This window comes from Mesoplodon densirostris, chromosome 11 (assembly GCF_025265405.1).
Source record: "Mesoplodon densirostris isolate mMesDen1 chromosome 11, mMesDen1 primary haplotype, whole genome shotgun sequence".
In the NCBI taxonomy this organism is placed as follows: domain Eukaryota; kingdom Metazoa; phylum Chordata; class Mammalia; order Artiodactyla; family Ziphiidae; genus Mesoplodon; species Mesoplodon densirostris.
In genome coordinates, this window is record NC_082671.1 from 85,236,961 (window position 1) to 85,256,643 (window position 19,683).

The 19,683-nt window shown below is 49.7% G+C and overlaps 1 protein-coding gene across 2 annotated transcripts in view; it reads right to left on the bottom strand.

Moving 5' to 3' along the window:
* The window catches only part of ELK3 (ETS transcription factor ELK3), a 71,490-nt gene that overhangs the window by 20,602 nt on the left and 31,205 nt on the right, over positions 1 to 19,683 (bottom strand). For both annotated transcript variants that reach the window (XM_060112271.1, XM_060112272.1), the window contains exon 2: positions 19,185 to 19,393. In XM_060112271.1, the coding sequence (XP_059968254.1) occupies positions 19,185 to 19,391 (207 nt within the window). In that variant the 5' untranslated portion in view covers positions 19,392 to 19,393. The remainder of the gene's footprint in view (positions 1 to 19,184; positions 19,394 to 19,683) is intronic.

Genomic DNA, 19,683 nt, shown 5'->3' on the forward strand with positions numbered 1-19,683 from the left:
TGGGCCCGTGAGCCATGGCCGCTGGGCCTGCGTGTCCGGAGCCTGTGCTCCGCAACGGGAGAGGCCACAACAGTGAGAGGCCTGCATAATGCAAAAAAAAAAAAAAAAAAAAAAAATAGTTCATCTCAAATTTTTAAAAATTGAGATACAATTGACATACAACATTAGTTTCAGGTGTACAGCATAATGATTGACATTTGTGTATACTGCAAAATGACCACCATAATAAGTCTGGCTCACATCCATCAACACACACACCAAATTTTTTTCCCCTTGTGATGAGAACTTTTAAGATCTACCCTCTTAGCAACTTTCAAATATATGAGAGGAAACTGAATTAAATGCTGATGTTCATCTTGTGATCATTTTGGTGTATAAATATACTATGCTTTTGCCTCCCCTCTTGTTACATCACAGCCTGCTAACGTGCCTTTGTCCTTCTTAAATGCATCCTCAAATCCCAGAAGTGAATTTATCCAGCAGTCAGGAGGGATGGGCATAATTACCAAGCCACTGAGATTTTCAAGGAAGAATTCTTCAGGGCAGGCATCTAAGGGAGGGACACTCAAGGTCCCCAGGCAGCACCAGAAAACCCAATAACGTAAATCCTGGCGAAACTTTGCTCAGCACCAGCACACAGGCGGTTCAAACCTGAGTACGTGAGATTCAAAGCTGAACAGTTCCAGTGCATGGCATCCTGGCCTGCAATTTAACCCACCAAATCCCATTTACTCCATCTGACCTCATTTTCACACTCGACACTAGCAAAACTGAAAACCACTTAGAGAAACTTCAGAGATCTAGTAAACTTAAGAGTTCCACCTGGGCCTAATTGGCATCATCTCTGCATGTGACACACCAGGCCTGGGTAGACAATGGCGCCTGCGAGAAATCAGCTCCCAAAAGGAAAGGGTTAAATCAGGGTGTTACTGGTGCCACCTGACCCATAAAAAGAAAGCATGCTGGCCTGGTGTGTTCCTCTGCTAAAATTCGAAGGTATTTTTGTTTCCCACTCATAATATTCTTCTCCCTGGAGGAAAACTTCATTTTATTCTCAGCCAGTTTGAACACTCATCTCAACTGAGTGAATCATTAAAGCCTAAATAATTACACAGAAGAAAAGAGAAACTGTATGGGCTGAACCCTTTCTTCTGCCAGGTCTTGGAAATTTTTTTTTTTTAACAGAACCAACCTTTAATTTTATGATGGGTATTCAGAACGTAATGTCTGAGCAGGGATTATGCTCACAAGCAAACCAAGAAGTCATCTGGGGCTGTGATAAAAATGATAAAAGTGGCGGGAAATTGAAAGGCAATCTCAAATAGAGAGCTGGGCGTCAATGTGTTAAAAAGAACATAAGGGGGCTCCCCTGGTGGCGCAGTGGTTGAGGGTCCGCCTGCCGATGCAGGGGACATGGGTTCGTGCCCCGGTCTGGGAGGATCCCACATGCCGCGGAGTGGCTGGGCCCATGAGCCATGGCCGCTGAGCCTGAGCGTCCGGAGCCTGTGCTCCACAACGGGAGGGGCCACAACAGTGAGAGGCCTGCGTACCGCAAAAAAAAAAAAAAAAAAAAAAAAGAACATAAGGAACAACCCACACGACTATCAACTGAGAAATAAACAAAACAGGGGACAGTCATATGACAGAATATCATCCAGCCATAGAAGGGAATGAAGCACTGGCATAGCTACAACATGGACACACCTTGAATGTGTTCTGCTAAGTGAAAGAAACCAGACACAAAAGGCCACCTATTGTATGATGGACTCTATTTATATAAAATATCCAGAAGAGACAAGTCTATAGAGACAGAAAATAGATGAGTCATCTCCTAGGGGATGACTAGGTGGGATGGGGGAATTGAGGGGTGACAGCTGAAAGGTAAGACATTTGGGGGGGCTGGTAGTGAAAATGCTCTAAAATTGGATGTACAACTCTATAAAGACACTCAAAGCCATTGACTTGTATGCCTTAAATGGGTGAATTCGCTGGTATGTGAATTATACTTCAGTAAAGCTGTTATTTAGACAGAGAACATGAGGAATCCTTTTTCCCCCAGCTTTACTGAGATATAACTGACATATAACATTGTGTACATTTAAGGTGTACAGTGTGATGATTTGATGTACTATAGATCACAAAATATTTACCACAGTAAGGTTAGTTACCACATCCTTCACCCATGTAATTACTATTTTGTTGTTGTTGTGAGAAGATTTAAGGTCTACTCTCTCTGCAACTTTCATGTATATATTACAGTATTATTAACTCTAGCCACCACCCTGTACATTAGAGCCCCCAAATTTACTCATCTCACCGCTAGAAATTGGTACCCTATGACCAACATCTCCCTGGTTCCCCCACCTCAGCCCCTGGTAACCACCAATCTACTCTGTGAGTTCAGCTTTTGTGGATTCCACATGAGTGAGATCATACAGTATGTCTTTCTCTGACTGACTGATTTCACTTAGCATAATGCCCTCAAAGTCCATCCAGAACATAAGGAATTTTAAGAATTTTGGCATGCTTAAAGGGAAGATGGTGGGAACTTTTGATGGCTGGATGGCAACTGCCATAACATGCTAACCCCCACTCTGAACAGAAAACAGAAGACACTGCACAGGGCCCTGAACTCCGCTGAAGCAGTAAGGGCCCTTCAGCAGCTGCTGCCTTCGTGAGGAGAGCTGCTTGGACACCAAGATAGTTTTTTTAGGGAAAGGCTACACAGTGACAGGGATGGAGACAACTGAAGAAGCTGACGACCGACCGAAGGAGAAACAAACAGCTTTTGGAAAGAGCCAGGGAGGGTCTTGCTTCTCTAGAAACTAACAGGAAAGATGGACTAGATGTGGCTACCTGGACAATTTGAAACCTCTGCAAAGATGGAAGGCTGGGAAGGGCTGGGAGAAGAGGGGAGGGTGGGGTGCAGGGAGGCGTGCAGGAAGGAGGTCAGAGTGTGCAGGCCAGCTGTCTGGGAGCCCAACTCCACACCGGGGATATCTGCTCACATGAGGGGAGCCAGTGAGGAAAGCCCCCCACCAGGATGCCCAAGGCCAGAGACCTAGGTGGGTAGGGGGACCCAGAGGAGGTGTGTGCCTGGCCGCTGAACTGACAGCCCCTTCGTACCCGACTTCCAGGGCAGACCCCAGGAGCATATTGGGGGCATGTGTGTTTGAAGATCTCTCTGTAGCCTCCAAAGGGAGGTTTCCTTGCAAGAGTTTGGCCTGTGAGGGGTTTGCTGAGAAAACGCACAGCACAGGGGAATAACATCAGGTAGTATTTGCTGAGTATTATCTATCAGGCTGTGTACTAAGAACTTGGACCACCTTCAAGTCATTTAATCCTCTGAAAGATTGGAACTGTTATTACCCCCATTTTAGAGATGGGCAAACTGAGGCTCAGAGAGTATAGATCACCCCCAATCACGAGTGTGTACTTGGGCAGTCTGACTCCAGAGCACTTGGCCACAACGGAAGGTGACACAAGACTCGGGCTGACACAGCCCAGGACACGAGAGCACTTGGGATGGGCTCTTATTATGAAAAGTGACAAGGATATTCAGAAGAAGCCTGGTTTTTCCACCCCTTCCTCCCAGACTCACACATATTTGTTGTTTACGGTTGCCTGGTAACCTGACAAACTCTGTCTGTGTCCAGTTGGGCTGAGTGACTCTCAAGCACGGTTTCAGGGCAACAGCTGCACACATCTTCCCTCCACATGTGGAGGACCAGCCTCTGTCCGTAATTTCCCATCAAATGCGTATTCACAACCAGGGTGGACTTCTGACCCGGCATTCCGCGTGGGGTTACAGGCGGCAAGGACGGGACCAACTTCAGCGAGGGGGGAAAGCAACATCCACCCAACGCACCCCAAGCGGCAGTTCCAGCAGAAGTGGAAGCTCGGGTCGCCAAACCACTCCATTACCACTGCCCAGTGGGTGTTCTAAGACTGCTGGAGCCTACAGGGCAAGCAGTCCATCTGGGGCAGGACTGTGGCCGCCTTGTGCAAAGGAACCCTTCCTGACGCACCAGCTACCTCTGGTCCCTTGAGAGTCTCCCTAGGCTATTTCACCCTAACAAGAGAGACAGTGCCGAGAGAGTGGGTCCTGCTTCCACTTCCCTCAGTGTCACCTGCTGCCCTGATGGGTTCCAGGCTTACTTACAAAAATAGGGGTGTCCATGGGTGTGTTCAAATATGTATACATTACACCCAACTCTGCCTTCTCCTCCCACTGAAGAAGAAGGAGCTTGTATAAATAATCCCATACAGTGGAGAACTCAGACATATGTCTATTAAGTATTATGGTTTAAAAAAAATTACATACAGTGCAGGGTATTGAAGAGATGCTTGTGGAATTGAATTTACCGTCTTAATTTTGATGTTATAAAGGATACTATTAAGTTCGCTACATGTTTACTGAATGAATGACTCTCATTGTGGAGAGAACCGACTGAGGCAGGAAGCCAGAGGCTTCACCCCATGACAGACAATTTTCCATGGCTAATCCCCAGGCTGGTTAAAGCTCCATGTGATGCATCCAATACATATACTTTCGCATATGCTTTTTTGCTGGCATTTTTAAGTGGAAAGCTCCCAGACAGACACTGGGGGCTAATGCAAACCTCCACAACCTCACACCTTCTGTGAGAGCTTAATAAACTGTAATTCCACGTATCCCAGCAAATATCTGTTGCCTCTGTGTGCTCTGGCCTGGCACCCCAATTTTTTTTTTTTTTTTTTTTTTTTTTTTGCAGTACGCGGGCCTCTCACTGTTGTGGCCCCTCCCGTTGCGGAGCACAGGCTCCGGACGCGCAGGCCCAGCAGCCATGGCTCACGGGCCCAGCCGCTCCGCGGCATGTGGGATCTTCCTGGACCGGGGCATGAACCCGCGTCCCCTGCATCGGCAGGCGGACTCTCAACCACTGCGCCACCAGGGAAGCCCGCACCCCAATTCCTGGGCTCAGACTTCTTTCCCCAGCTCTCATTCCTTCCCGGTGCTGTGCTTCCCTCGGAGGCTGTTCCTGACCCCAAGAGGAGCCGGACCAGCTGTGGGTTCCCCATCAGTAGGGCTGCGGCTCCCTTCATCCTCCACCATTTCAGGGCTCCCAGAAACTGCAGGACCCCTGCCCCCACCACCCCCGATTTCACAACTTTCCTATCTTGTTCTCAAAACTGAGAGATGTCTGCGGCTCACGACAGACAGCCCATCCTTCTCTGAACCCAACACGGGCAGCAGGGCTGGGCACAGAGGCCTGAGTGGTGGATTTCCCACTTGACCTGGCCACCAGGGCTGCCCCTGGGATGACAAGGAGCGGTTCCAGAGTCACGGCCTGAGGTCAAATGCCACCCCTGTCTCTTATCAGTCGTCTCCTCATCTATAAAATGAGGGGACCGACCTCCCACCCACCTTGCGGGATTGATTGTGTAATCCACATAACGCTTAGCAGAATGCCTGAGACAGCCACACGTGATAAGCCCACAGTATATATCAGCTCTTAGCATTATTATTTTTACACTCCCACTGAAGCAAAACCAAAACACAATGTAAAAACCACCCTCTATCAGCTCTAATGACAACTGAAGAGTCCAAATTAAACCTCTTACAAGGCTGTACTTATTCCCATGGGTCTGGGTGACCGGTTGGGTCGCCTGGCAGACAGAAACACACCTGGTTTACATATCTCGACCAAGGAGGGGAAACATGATGTTCTATTTAGTTGGGTTAAGACACGAAGTAGACGCAAGGCTTCAGTCCGTCATGCCTCGTGTGGCCAGCACTTGACATCCACTGTGAAGAAAACCTCACACACGCCAACTGATTCAGGACTCGGGGGAAGAGAGGCTCTCCCGCAGAGAGCAGCAGACGCGAGCAACTGGGGAATCCAAGCGTCCCGCTCAGAATGTCCCAGCAGCTTCGGCCGAGATGCCGCACGTCCAGCCTGACAACTGGTGCAAACACTAACCAGACACCCCAGCCAATCTCGCTGTTCTCTGATGCCTCTCAGAGCAGGAAACGCACTGCCCAGGCTGGAGGGAGCAGCCCAGATCCATGGCGTCTGCTGTGGCTGCGGCCCTCGGGGAGGGTGATGCAGGCAGCTGGCCCTGAGCGCCTGTCACCGAGATCCTGGGGCGGGGAAGTGGGAAGGATTTACTTGGGGGACTTTCGTCTGGCCGGGGTAGATAGCCTACATGAAAGGAACCCGTGGCCAGAAAGGGCAAAAGAAAGAAGCAAGCATTTGCGAGGGCCTATCGCGTGGTGTACATGCACTGCCTCGCGGGATGGGCACTGGGATCCCTTTTTTTTTTTAAATTTATTTTATTTTATTCTTTGGCTGTGTTGGGTCTTTGTTGCTGTGTACGGGCGGGGGCTACTCTGTTGCAGTGTGGTGGCTTCTCATTGTGGTGGCTTCTCTTTGTTGCGGAGCACAGGCTCTAGGCACACGGGCTGCAGTAGTTGTGGCACGTGGGCTTAGCAGTTGTGGCTCACGGGCTCTAGAGCACAGCCTCAGTAGTTGTGGCGCACGGGCTTAGCTGCTCTGCGGCATGTGGGGTCTTCCTGGACCAGGGCTCGAACCCATGTCCCCTGCATTGGCAAGTGGATTCTTAACCACTGCGCCACCAGGGAAGTCCCTGTGATCCCATTTTTAAGATGAAAAAGTCGAGGCTCTTGGTTGGAAGTGAGGTTATACCCAATTTCCCACCCCACAGGGGTGGTTTCAATACTGGGTGAGCCTTACGACAGAATGCCACAGAGGTCTCTCAGAGGACAATACATCATTAACATCTCCCCATGTCTTTAAATTAAAATTAGGGGGAAAAGCAGCATGCCTGGGATGCTTCCATTATTTTAATGAAATCATTTTACATGTATCAAATAAAAGGAGAAAAATTAATCTTGAAAGGTGTGTAATAAAATTTGACAGAGGTAGGATTACCATTGATTTGCAAATTTGTTTTTGCTTATCTGCATTTTCACATTAAAAAAAATTATGTTTCATATGTTTTGCTTGTCAGATTAAGAGAAGGAAGCAGGCTCTGAAAAGCTTAGGCACCCAAGACCACGTAGCTTGTAGCTGGAGGAGCTGAAGTTTGAACCCAGTTCTATCCAGAGCCAAGACCAAAGCCTCCCCTGTTCCACCACCACACCCTCTCCCAGAAAGCAGCTGAGTTGGCTGAGAGGCTGCTGCTTAAGCCAGGCTGCCAGGACCACGGGCTCTGCATTCCAGAGGAATCTCGGGGTAACTGCGGCGAGCCTGGGAAAACCAGCTCCGCGCTCAGGAAGCTAGGGCACTTCGAGCCCCTCCTGAGGGAGGCCGGCTTCCTGAGGCTGTTCTTTAGCTCCACTGGAGCTGCCCCTGCCCACCTCCAGGGCAGAGGAGGTGCCTGCTTTGATGGGACACCCTACTTGAGGCACCGGGGACCCAGCGGTCCCACCGCAGCAGGATGGACATCAGAAGCCCACCTCTAAGTGGGTGACACCCAAGGGTGACAGGAAAATAACGGGAAGCTGATGTCCACATACAGGGCCTGGTTACGGCCCCCGCCGAGCAGCAGAAGGGCCTGGAGGGAGCATGGAGAGGGATGGGCAACCCCTCCCAGTATCCACAGGCCTGAGCAGAGCTGCTCACACACAGGGACAGGCCCAGGGCCTTGACGGGCCAGAGGCGAAGTGCGACCAGCACTGGGGTGAACACACCCAGGTTTGAATCCCAGCTTCATTACTTACTATGACCTTGAAAAGGTATTGAACTTCTGCAGGCTTCGGTTTGCTCACCTCAATTCAATGAGTTGGAAACACATTTAATATGAAATGTTGATATTCTCAAAGCAACCTTTTTACATGAATTTAGGAAAATGAATGTTAAACAACCTTGAAAACACGATACAGGATGGTGGTATCTTTGAAAAACATACAAACGACGTTAAGAAGGGAAAAGAGATGTATTAGATAGTTGCTTTCCCCAAACTAGATATTTAGTTTATTCCTAAAAGGGAAATAAAAATACCTCACAGGGCAGTTTTTTCTAAAAGGCCAGTGTAAGTCAGTGCCTCACTCAGAGACGTCCTCAAAACATGAGCTCTCACCCAGTGGAATTTCACCTAGCAAGCAATGATCTAATGGAATAGCATCCTCATTATATCACACTGTCTTCTCATTTTATTCTGCCTTCAAGGAATCAAAATTCCTTCTATGGGTACTTTGGTTTACAGTTACAGAAGGCTTATGCAGCATCTCATGTAAGCCTCACAACACTTTGAAACCCATTTCACAGATAAGGGATCCGGGGCTCCAAGCTGGGTTCACAACCTAGTAAAGCAAAGCTGAGCCTCCAGGCCCCCGGCTTCGCAGCCAACACCCTGACTTCAGCTCCTTGTTTTGGGTTCCCATCCAGACCAAGATCTGATTCATTCTTTCCTGACACAGAACCTAACTGTCCTCTCTCCAAAGTCAGAACAAGGACTCACTGTAGGAGTCATGCTCCAAGTTCCTCCTCCATGACACGCAAACATTCTTTCAACAAACACCGAAACGCGTTTGTATGGAAAGCTCCTTGCTGGGCTCTGAGGAACAGCAAGGGAAGGAAATCTGGCCTCTGGCCTCATCCTCTAAGTGTCTGATGGCTGCCTGCATGGCAGTGCCTGCCTCTTCTCGTCCCTGCCACCTGAACCTGAGGGGACGCAGAGGTTGGCTGGCTGTACTGGGCTCTGCTAGGAATCTGCCGTGGGCAGGCTCGCCTCCCAACGGCGGCCCTAGAGCAGCTATGAAAGGGATCCTGCGACCCACCCATGAGCCTGAGTTCCCTCCCCCGGGGCAGTCCTTCTCTTCGGTCCTGAGTTGAATGGCACTGCCTTCACCCAAAATCCACACCCACCCTCAAATGAGACCTTATCTGGAAATAGGGTCTTTGCACATGTCATCAGCTAAGGATGTCAGGATGGAATCATCCTGGAGTTGGGGTGGGCACTAAATTAAATGACTGATGTCCCTACAAGAAAAGGAAAAATCCAGAGACACACACAGGATGAAGGCCATGGGAAGACCGGGGCAGAGATTGGCAGGTGCAGCTATAGGTCAAGGAACCAAGGATTTCCGGGAGCCACCAGAAGCTGGAAAAGGCAACGAAGGATGTTCCCCTAGAGCCTTCAGAGGGAGCGCAGCCCTGCTGAACCCTCGATTTCAGACTTCTGGCCTTCAGATCTTTTAGAGAATAAATGTCTATTGTTTTGAGCCAACAACGTGCGTGTTAATTTGTTACAGCAGCCCTAGGAAACTCCTTCCTCTTTCTCAACGTCTCTGTCCATCGGGGCAGGGAGGCCTGGCCTTTCCTTTCCAGAGCTCGGCCCGCCTTCACGCCGTCACATTGCTGAGGGCACTGGGTCCAGAACAGCCTGGGCCGTCCTGGGCCTCAAGCTGAAGCTTGGAGTGCGCACATTCGCACACACGCGCGGTCACACCCAGCCCCACTTCCAACTTCTAAGAATAACGTGCTGCCAATAAAGGGCTCCACCTCTGTCTCCGAATTGGCCGACTCCCGGGGGAGGTTTCCTTGTGGTTTGGGTTGAGATCTCTATTCTCTGGCACTGTAAAGCTGCAGGGCCAACCGTCCTTCCAAATTCTCTCCCGGCCTGGAGTGAAGGGCTCCTCTCCCTGCCGCCCAGGGGGCACCCACCGCACCGAGCGGCCCACACTGCACGATGTTAAGGGCATTTTCCCACCCCCTCTGGGCCCGCGGCTGCGTCTCACTGGATGGGGAGTCTTGTCTCCCCCTGGCTCCCTTTCAACACTCAAGGGTATTTTTATTAAAGGCCTCTGAAATGTTAATAAGATGTAAAACTGCTCCCCCACTTCCCCTGCGGGTGGGGCGGTTGCAGGGGATGCAGTCGGGATGGGGCCAGATGGTGAAGGGACTTTGGAGCCTTTCCTGGAGGCTGCACGGAGCCGGGCAGGTGCACAGGCGGAGGCGTGCCGTGCTCCAATCTGGCTCTCTTTACGAAGTGTCATCTGGAGGCAAAGGAAGTGCAGGGCATCCAGAACTACCACCTCACGTTTTCAGCAGTTTTTCCCATTATCATTTCCAACAACAAACATTGGACCCCTCTGCCTGCCTGCCCTGGGGCAGTAATCAGCAATATGAGGAATATGGGATTCAAGCTTGAGTTCCTGGCTCTGCAACTATGTGACCCTCCAGCTTCGTAGTCCTGAGCGGGGGCCTTGGGGTCAAGACTCCGAGGCAGAAAGCTCTGCTGCTCACCGGCCGCTTCATCTTGAACCTGTTAGTTAACCTCTCTGAGACTCAGTATTCCCACCTCTAAAATGGGCCCACTGCCAACAGAGATGACAGGCATTTCACGTGTTAGGGAACGAGTCTCTCAATGTAAAAATATCTACCACAGGGCCTGGCTCAAGACAGATGCTCCGTACATGTGAGCTTCCCCTCCTTCTGTCACAAATTTGGGGTAGGAGCTGAGATAAACTGTTGCCGGAGCCCAGGCAGGAGACGGGGAGGAGGCCGCTCAGAGGAGCAGCTGGGCCTGGTGGGTGGATGGTGGGTGGCGGGCAGTATGCTGTGAACGTTAGGGGTTTTGTCAGTTTGTCTGCACAGCCACTAAATTTTCCTGCAGCTAGAAGCCCAGAAGCGGGAAGGCTCATGCTGGCACACTGGTGTGGGCTTGGGTAACGGCCTGACGTAAGGGGATTCAGCCGGCCTGCCAAGCACAGCAGCCTCATCAACACAGCGCTGAAGTTATTCCCAAGACTCTGGGTGTTTCTTAGCAACGGCCCTATTTGGGGGAACACTGAGTGCCACAAGGAAGCTGGCTTGGAAGCTTGTACAAGACAGGCGACACCCCCAATCAACACGCAGGGTCCCCCCTGCAGCCTGGCTCCCTCATGCCAGCTGCTCTCTCCCGGGGCAATGCGGCCGGGCTGGAAGCCCTCCACGAGGCCAGCAGCTACCCCGCAGGTCTCCAGGCTGCATCCAGGACCAAAAGCTTGCAGAGAGGCCCTGGTTAACCCCTCGGCCCCCAGGCAAAGCCCAGTTGCCATCTGTTGTACTCCAAACCATCCAAGCGGCTGACGGGACACAAAAGAAAAAAAGACACCCAACAAAACACGCCAGGCCCTCAACACTCAGACCCAGGGCTGAGCACAGAGGGCGCCTGTGAGATACAAAAGACCCCCGAATGGAGTCCAGGATAGATGGGTCTCCTGTGGCATTTTGCAACTAACCAAGGTGTTCTAGAAAGTTCCAGGATATAAATGCTCGCTGGACTTTTGTCCTTTCTCCACTCTGACAGACAATATGTCATATTATCTTCACAAAATGTATCTGGGGGAATTAAAGAATTCTGCCAGGGCCAGGCTTCTTGGTGCAGGCAGTTGAGCTCAGATATGTATTATGAACACGAACATTTTCCTGTCGTGATTGCGCACCCAATTTAAAATGAATTATCCAATTAAGTTAAGAAGGTGATGCGTTCCGCTTCCAGGAATATGTTGCCAATGACTCTGTCTTGACTGTTCTCCCCTAAAACCCTTCCAATTAAGTAAAGACCGCTCGGCACATCGTGAGGATAAGCCGGGAGGTTGCTGTGGAGACAGGAGGATTTTTCATCGTATCACCATTTCAATCTCCTGATGAGAAGGGAGCTGGCAAAGCTTTCAGCCTCCCCCTGGGATGAACATTCACCGCCAACAACAACAAGGACAAAAGCTCTGCTGGACAGAAAAGGATGAAGGACTGTGTAAGCTTCCAGGTCTCCTTCGGCAGCAACACAGAGAGTCATGGCTTGGGCTCCCTTGAGCAGAAGTCAGTTGGCCGGTGTTCGCAAGAGGCAGACGCCACCATTTCCCTTCTCTCCCCCCGCCCCCTCTCGGGCAGTTCTAGAGCAGGGCGTGCAGGCCTGATGCTGAAGGTGTAACAGCACCAGCTCAGCCCGCAGAGAGCAATCGATTTGTGCTAACCAGCCAAAAAGATCAGGGCTGTGGGGTTGGACTGTGGCACCATCAATGTCACGAAGAGTAAGAGGAGACAAAGATCTGTATTTCTAAAATGCAAACCTGACCACGGCACTCGCTCGCTGACAGCCCTGTAGTGGCTTCTCCGTTGCCCTTGACATCAAGTTCCAACTCTTTAGCACGACACTCTCCATCCTCCATCCCCTGCTCACTCTTCCAACCTCACCCCTCCCTCATTCCCTAAATAAACACTCAGACTCTTTCATCACACCTCCTGGCCTTTGTACATGCTGTTCCCTTTCTCAGTAAATCCGTTCCCAACTTTTGTCAGCCTAGTAAATGCATTCTTATTCCTCAAGACCCGGGTCAGATGTCTTGACCTCTGGTAACTTTGTCTCTGCCTTTACTTCTCTCCCCGTCTCTCCTGGAAGATAGATGCTAGAATCATGGCCAAGCCAGCGCTTTACAAGATGTCGCTATTATAACTGGTTTGCACGTTTGTCTCCCCAGCCAGCTGCTAAGCCACTCACGGGGAGGTGGTATGTTTTCAAAGGAATGACTGAAGCACAGAAGAATAGTCAGAGGTGAGAGAAAGGGGCCATGTCACCTGGAGACGGATGTACAGGAGTATCTCGGAGATACTGCAGGTTCGGTTCCAGATCACTGCAATAAAGCGGCTATCCAATAAAGCAACTATTGCAGTAAAGTGAGACACAAAGTTTTTGGTTCCACAGTACATATAAACGTTATGTTTATACTGTACTGTAGTCTATTGTGTGCAAGAGCATTATATCTAAAAAAAGAGTACATACGCTAATTAAAAAATACTTTATTGATAAAAAATGCTAACCACCATCTGAGCCTTCAGCAAGTCAATCTTTTTGAAATAGTAACATCGAAGATCACTGATCACACATCACTGTAAAAAACATAATACTAATGAAAAAATTTGAAATACTGTGAGAATTACAACTCGCTCCACACACGGTTGCCACAAACTTTCAATTTGTAAAAAATGCAGTATCTGCAAAGCGCAATAAAACAAGGTATGCCTGCATAATTAAAAACCACCCGGAAGTTGTTCAAGAAGAGAATAAATGCTGTGAATCCCAGCCGTCCCCCATGCTCGTCACACTTGGGCCAATGGGTGTGGGCAGGCGTCAGGGCCAGTGATGGCTGTGTGCTGGGTACAGAGCCCTTTCTTCCCTACCCCAGGACAAGAGATTTAAAACCCAAGTCTGCCTGAGGTAATTAAGAGCTGTTCAACTTTTTAATAAATAAAATCTCTGTAAGAGATCCTTATAACATCAGCCTTATAACATCAGGCTGTAAAAGTACCTTTTGGAAGACTCAGTTTAAAACTAAGAAAAGGGGGACTTCCCTGGTGGCATAGTGGTTAAGAATCCGCCTGCCAATGCAGAGGACACGGGTTCGAGCCCTGGTCCGGGAAGAGCCCACATGCTGTGGAGCAACTAAGCCCGTGCACCACAACTACTGAGCCTGTGCTCTAAAGCCCACGAGCCACAACTACTGAAGCCCACCCACCTAGAGCCCGTGCTCCGCAGCAAGAGAAGCCACTGCAGTGAGAAGCCCGTGCACCACAACGAAGAGTAGCCCCCACTTGCTGCAACTAGAGAAAGCCCACGTGCAGCAATGAAGACCCAACACAGTCAAATATAAATAAATAAAATAAATAAATTTACTTTAAAAAAAAAAAAACTAAGAAGAGGAAAAAAGCCCTACCCCATGTGAGCCGCCAGAACTACTACCATGAACCAATCCATCTCTGGAGGCTTAGAGCAAGACTGAGGGAAACAAGCTGGCAGAGGGTGACGGTGAGATACCCAGGCACGAACTAAATGTTCCCTTTAGGTCTCTGTCAGCTCTGGTTTCTGCGCTTCATAGGCTCAGACACAGGCGTCCTCCCATTACCTGCATGTTTCCAAGCTGAACAGGGGCCTCCAGTCCATGTCTGAGGAATAAAATATGCTGCGTCCTGGTCTGGGCATCACTCCTTTCTTAGAGTTCAAGTTGGGTCTGCCCAGCCGCCTCTTCAAAGCTCTGAGAGGGCCAGCAGGTCCTTGGCAGTGCCTGGCTGCAAAACCCAACCTCCCCAGCCTTCCCTCACGCATGAGAAATGGGCAGTCCACAGAAACGCAGGTGGGGTAAGGAGCCTCAGGGACCAACACCAGACCTTAGCCATTGCTAATCCAGGGTTGGAGCCATCGGGGTCGGTCGGCTTTTCTCCCGGTCTATGTCATGTATTTAAATTCATTTGTTGAGCAGGGAACTGCTGAATTTCTAGACTCCAAAACCCTCTAAGGCAGGACTCATCTTCTTGACTTTTGCTTCCACCCCAGGGGACCCAGCACAGCGCCCGGCCCACAGTGGGTACACTGTATCGTGCCTGTCAAAGAGTCTAATTTCACACCTGCAGTTGAATCTAGCTGCTGTCCATGTCACGGGGAGCAGTTTTCCTTTAGGATTCGTTGAATCCAAAGCTCTCCCTTGGTGTGTAATTTTGAAAATCTAAATGTAAGTCCAGGAGTGTCAGAAATATATATACATTTTATGGGTTGAAGTGTGTTCCCCAAAAAGGTAGGGTGAAACCCTAGTCCCAGTACCTGTGAATGTGACCTCGCAGATGTGAGTTAAGATGAGGTCATGAGCGTGGACTGCAATTCAATAGACCTAGCGTCCTTTTAAGAGGGAAATTTGGACACAAAGACACACAGGGACCACCATGGGATGGCAGAGGCAGAGATCGGAGCTACAAGCCAACGAACACCAAGGACTGATGACGACCACCAGAAGCTGGGAAGAGGCAAGGAAGGATTCTACCTAGAGTCTCAGAAGCAATGTGGCCCTGCGGACACCTTGATTTCAACTTCTAGCCTCCAGAACTGTGAGAGGATAAACTTCTGTTGTTTTAAGCCTCCCACTTTGTGGTAATTTGTTACAGCAGCCCTAGATAATTAATACAGTACAATAACCCAGAGGCAGGAAGTTTTTGTTGTTTAACACCTATTTAGCGTCGGCTTTCATGATAGAAGTGATTTGAATTCGGGTGGCGGCCACTTCATTATGTTATCCGTTTGCTCATTCATTTGCTTCCAGTGTTTACTGAGCCCCTAACATGTGCCAGACTCTGTGCACAGTACCAGGGTGATGAAAGTGGCTAAGCCAGGAGCCCATGGTGAAGACGGCTTTGTAAGGATGACGGCCATAGACACGACTGTACCGCCAGGCAGTTAAGTCTTGCAAACGCGGGTATCAGAATCGACCGGCATTTGCTACGTGTCCTTACCAGGTGCTGAGCGCCTCACGCACATGGTCACACGTACTCACACAATCCCACGGAGGAAGGTGCTATTCGGTGCCCACTCCCCCATCAGGGATCTAAGACTCAGGGAAGGAGGCACGGCAGGACTTTACCCTGGACAGCACTGACCGCAAAGGGAGCACGGGGGAATCAAACAGGGAGGTGTTTGAGTCAGAGGGGCAGGAAGTGTCATTTAAATATGAAAGCATCGGGGCTTCCCCGGTGGCGCAGTGGTTGAGAGTCCGCCTGCCGATGCAGGGGACACGGGTTCGTGCCCCGGTCCAGGAGGATCCCACATGCCGCGAAGCGGCTGGGCCCCTGAGCCATGGCCACTGAGCCTGCACGTCCGGAGCCTGTGCTCTGCAACGGGAGAGGCCGCAACAGTGAGAGGCCCGCGTACCGCAAAAAAAAAAAAAAAGAAAGAAAAGAAAGCATCTTTGAAAGTTGAATTTTCAAACCAGCCAAAATAGATATCATTAAAAAGCACAGCAAAGCACTCCTGAGTGCTCACAGTGAGAAGAGCCGTAACACCCAGGATCTGACGCCCCCTCCCTGTGTGTAGGATGCTGGCACAAAGGTCCTAACTTTCTTCTTGGTACCTGCCTGAATTTTTCAAATTAGCGATAAGGAAACTATCCTCTGTGTCATTACTCTGGCTAAGACTTGCAGCACTTGACGTGTTTGGGCACTGTTCTCAGCCCTGACCACGTGTTCACTCAGCTAATCCCCACCGTAACTCTCTGATGTAGACTCTACTCTTATACCCGTTTTATAGAAAAGGAAGCTGAGACCAGGAGAGATTAGGCAAAGCACTCACAGCCATGGAGCTGGATTCAAATCCAGACTCTGCAGCCCAGAGTTCATGCTATTATCATAGTTCTCACTGTGACAATCTGCCCCTCGGAGGAGAGGGAGGGATATTTTAAGGAACGATGATTAAAGCACCTCAGCCCCAACCTGATACCATTAGCCCATACATGGTTCTCTGACGCCTTCTGCAAACTTTTGCACACATTTTCCACTTTTTTTTCTCTGCCCATTTCTAAATATTCTGGAATGAGCTAAAAATATGACATATAACATACAAAAATAATGATATCCTCATGCCTACCTACTCTGGCAGGAAACGTCCCTATTAGGACAGACCAAGGGATGTGCAATTTCAGCCGACAGTGAAGAGATGATGGCAAGCCGGAAAGAGGAAACACAACAGGGGCAAAGACGCAGCTGTCAGGTAGGGAGTCACTGACTCTATGCCACGTGCAGAGCAGGCTCTGGCTAAGTGTCAAAGGGAGGGGGAGGGGTGAGAAGGGGACTGAAGATGACACTGAAAGGCACACAGGGTCACAGGAGGGCTGGGTGGCCGTGAGAAGCACTTGCAGTGCAGGATGGGGCACAGCAAGGGGTGCTCATGTGGCCAGGGGCTCCACATTCACAAAGACCTTCCTCGAATCTGTCTCTCCAGTGAGAGACCAAACCATTTAAGACTGCCGTTTTTGTGGGTCAAAAACGGTCAGATATTGGCAATTTCACACTAGTCAACTTACACACAGTCCCTGAGCAACGCTGGCCAAACTGAGAAACGTAAGAGTCCATCACAAAATGTAACATACAGTTTTTTAACCTTCCTTCACCCTTTCTCCTCCCCCCTTTCTCCCCGCTTTCTGCCCGCCCTCTCCCCTCGCTCTCGCCCGACTCCTCTCTTCTCCTTCATCCTCCTCCCCCTCTCCTCCCTCCTCTTCTTCTCACGTACAACTACATTCGGTGTCTAATGACCACTCTTACTCATCACTTGACAAGGTTTCATGAGAAAGATTCAAACGGCTGTGTGTAAGTGCGTGCGTACGGTGGACACGTTTCCAAGGAAGGACGATGGGCGTCTTCTCCTGGTGGCCAAGCCTGCACGACACCCTGGACAAGAACCACTCCCGCCCTCACTGTCAGGGACAGCTGGCTGCACGACGGTCACGTGGCCGGACCTTAGCTCAGCCCCAGCAGAGGAGGAAAGGGACACCTGGGGCGAGCAGGCCACACTGGCCACTTGGACCTGGGGCTTCACAGTCGATACAAATTTCTAAGGTTGCGATACCCTTTGTGCTGCCTGACTGCCTACCTGGAACTCAGGTATTCAGAGGCAAAGGAAGTGAACAGCACAAAAGGCAGGGCGCAGGCCTTCTGGCCAGGAATGTGGGCATCCTGGCTTTACCACTTCCTGGCTGCAGGAGCTTGGGCAAGGTTTCCATCAAACGCCCCTACGTTCTGATCTGTAAAAGGGGGAGAGGCCAGCAGGACTGTCTCAGGGGGCTGTGATAGTTTAAAGGAGACCATGGGTAGGGAGTGCTTGGCACAGTCCCTTAGACACAGAAAGTACCAAGACATGGTGGGTGATTGAAGGCTCTGAAACTGCTTTCCCTCGAGATTTTCAAGATCTGCCCGAGGGAGATCAGATGTAGTCTGAACAGCACAGCTTTGCCCATCTTTTGGGGAGTCATCTCCAGCCCATGATCCCTCTGTGTGCTGAAGATACACAATCCTCAGCCCTAATGCCTGGGCCACGTGAAAAGGTGAAACCGAGTCACAGATGCCAAATTCCTTTTCTGTGACACCTTGATTTAAAACAATAAAATTCCTTTTTTTTTTTTTTTGGTCAGTCTCAAAGCCATGCTCTCAGGCACCTTGCCAGCCAGCAAGATGACTGTTTTCCCTCAGAGGGCCCCAATTCCCATTGTGTAACTTAGAACCTGGGGGAAAAAATGCAAAGCAATAAACCATCTGCAAGGCTTTCAGACAGTGCAGTTTGTGAGAAGTGCTTTTACATCTTGGTAAGACGCTGCATTAAGCCAGCATTAATTAACTGCTACATTAAAGAGAAGCACCTTTAACATTTCAATGACAATCATATGCAGTTACGATCATACAAAGGAACACTATAATTAATGATGCTCCCACTTCCTGCAATGTGCAATCCTCTGTCTTGAATTCCAAAGAGGTTGGCAGGAGGAAAGCACCAAACACAGATCAGGAACTAATATTTAAATCCGTTTTTAATTCACCTTTCACCAAGAAGAGTAAAACCAGAACAAAAGCTTATCCTTATTAGGACTCCAAATCTTTATGTCTATGAGGCTAAATATTCAGCAACAACAGATCAACACAGAAATGGTCAACAATTACAGGCCTGAAATGATTACCCCTAAGGGCACTAATTTTGCCCTACCAGGCACATCAACCGCTTTCCCAGAAATGCATTACGACTCACCCCAACAGTCCTGACTTTGGAAACTATGCTGTGTTATCATTAACAAAGCACTCTGACTTGTTTCTGTGACTTAAAAATGAGAATGGTTTTTCTTTTAATTAGGGAAGTTTCCCACGAAGTCACGATCCCCAGGCACCAAGCACTGTTCTAAGTGGTTACCGTGTGTTGGCTTGTTTAGTTTTTCTCGGCAATCCTGAACCCACACTATTATGAGCCCCATTTTATACGTGAGGATAGCAGGTGCCCAAATGTTAAATAAACTATCCCAGGTGCCATCCCCCGGATTCCTGCAAAGCCTGTCTGAGTGAATCACAAACCGGACAGACTTTCTAGATTGCATTCATTCTGTCACTCAAGAACTGCCCACGAGGGAGGCCCCAGAACCTTCCCGCATCTAATTTCTGTTGTTATTAGCAAAATCCTGCAGCAACACAGAAGAAAGTGCAGAGGGAACAAGATTTGACCCACGATAACACCTTAAGGGCTTCCAGAAAAAAAAAATCCCTACGGCATAGTTTTTCTTATAAAACAACAGCAACAAAACCCACATAAATTGCCTCGATTTCCCTACTTTCCACTTGCATGGATGGATTGTGAAGGTGGCTCCCGCCCCGTGACAGCCTCCCGTAAGGGCAAAGGCTTACCTTGTCATAGTAGTATCGCAGGGCTCTGCTCAGCTTGTCGTAGTTCATGTTTGTTTTGTTTTTCCGGAGTCCCCACAGCTTGGCCACTTCTTCTGCTTTGAGGAGCTTGAATTCACCATCGTTGGAGGTCCAGCAGATCAGGTGCTCATGTTTCTGGTCCAGCAGCAACTGCAACAGGAACTGCCACAGCGTGATTGCACTCTCCATACCTGAGGAGGGAGGGGCCGCGTCAGTGCAGGTGCCAGGTCTGGGGGGGGTCGGGGGCTCAGGGCGGGCACCTCAGCACCTCCCCCTGCCCCCAGTGAGCCTAATCAAAAGTTGCTTTCATTTCCATCCCAACAGGCCACTCTGAATCAGGTGCCTTCTGGCTGCATTTTTTTTTTTTTTTTTTTTTTTTGCAGTACGCGGGCCTCTCACTGTTGTGGCCTCTCCCGTTGTGCAGCACAGGCTCAGCGGCCATGGCTCACGGGCCCAGCCGCTCCGCGGCATGTGGGATCTT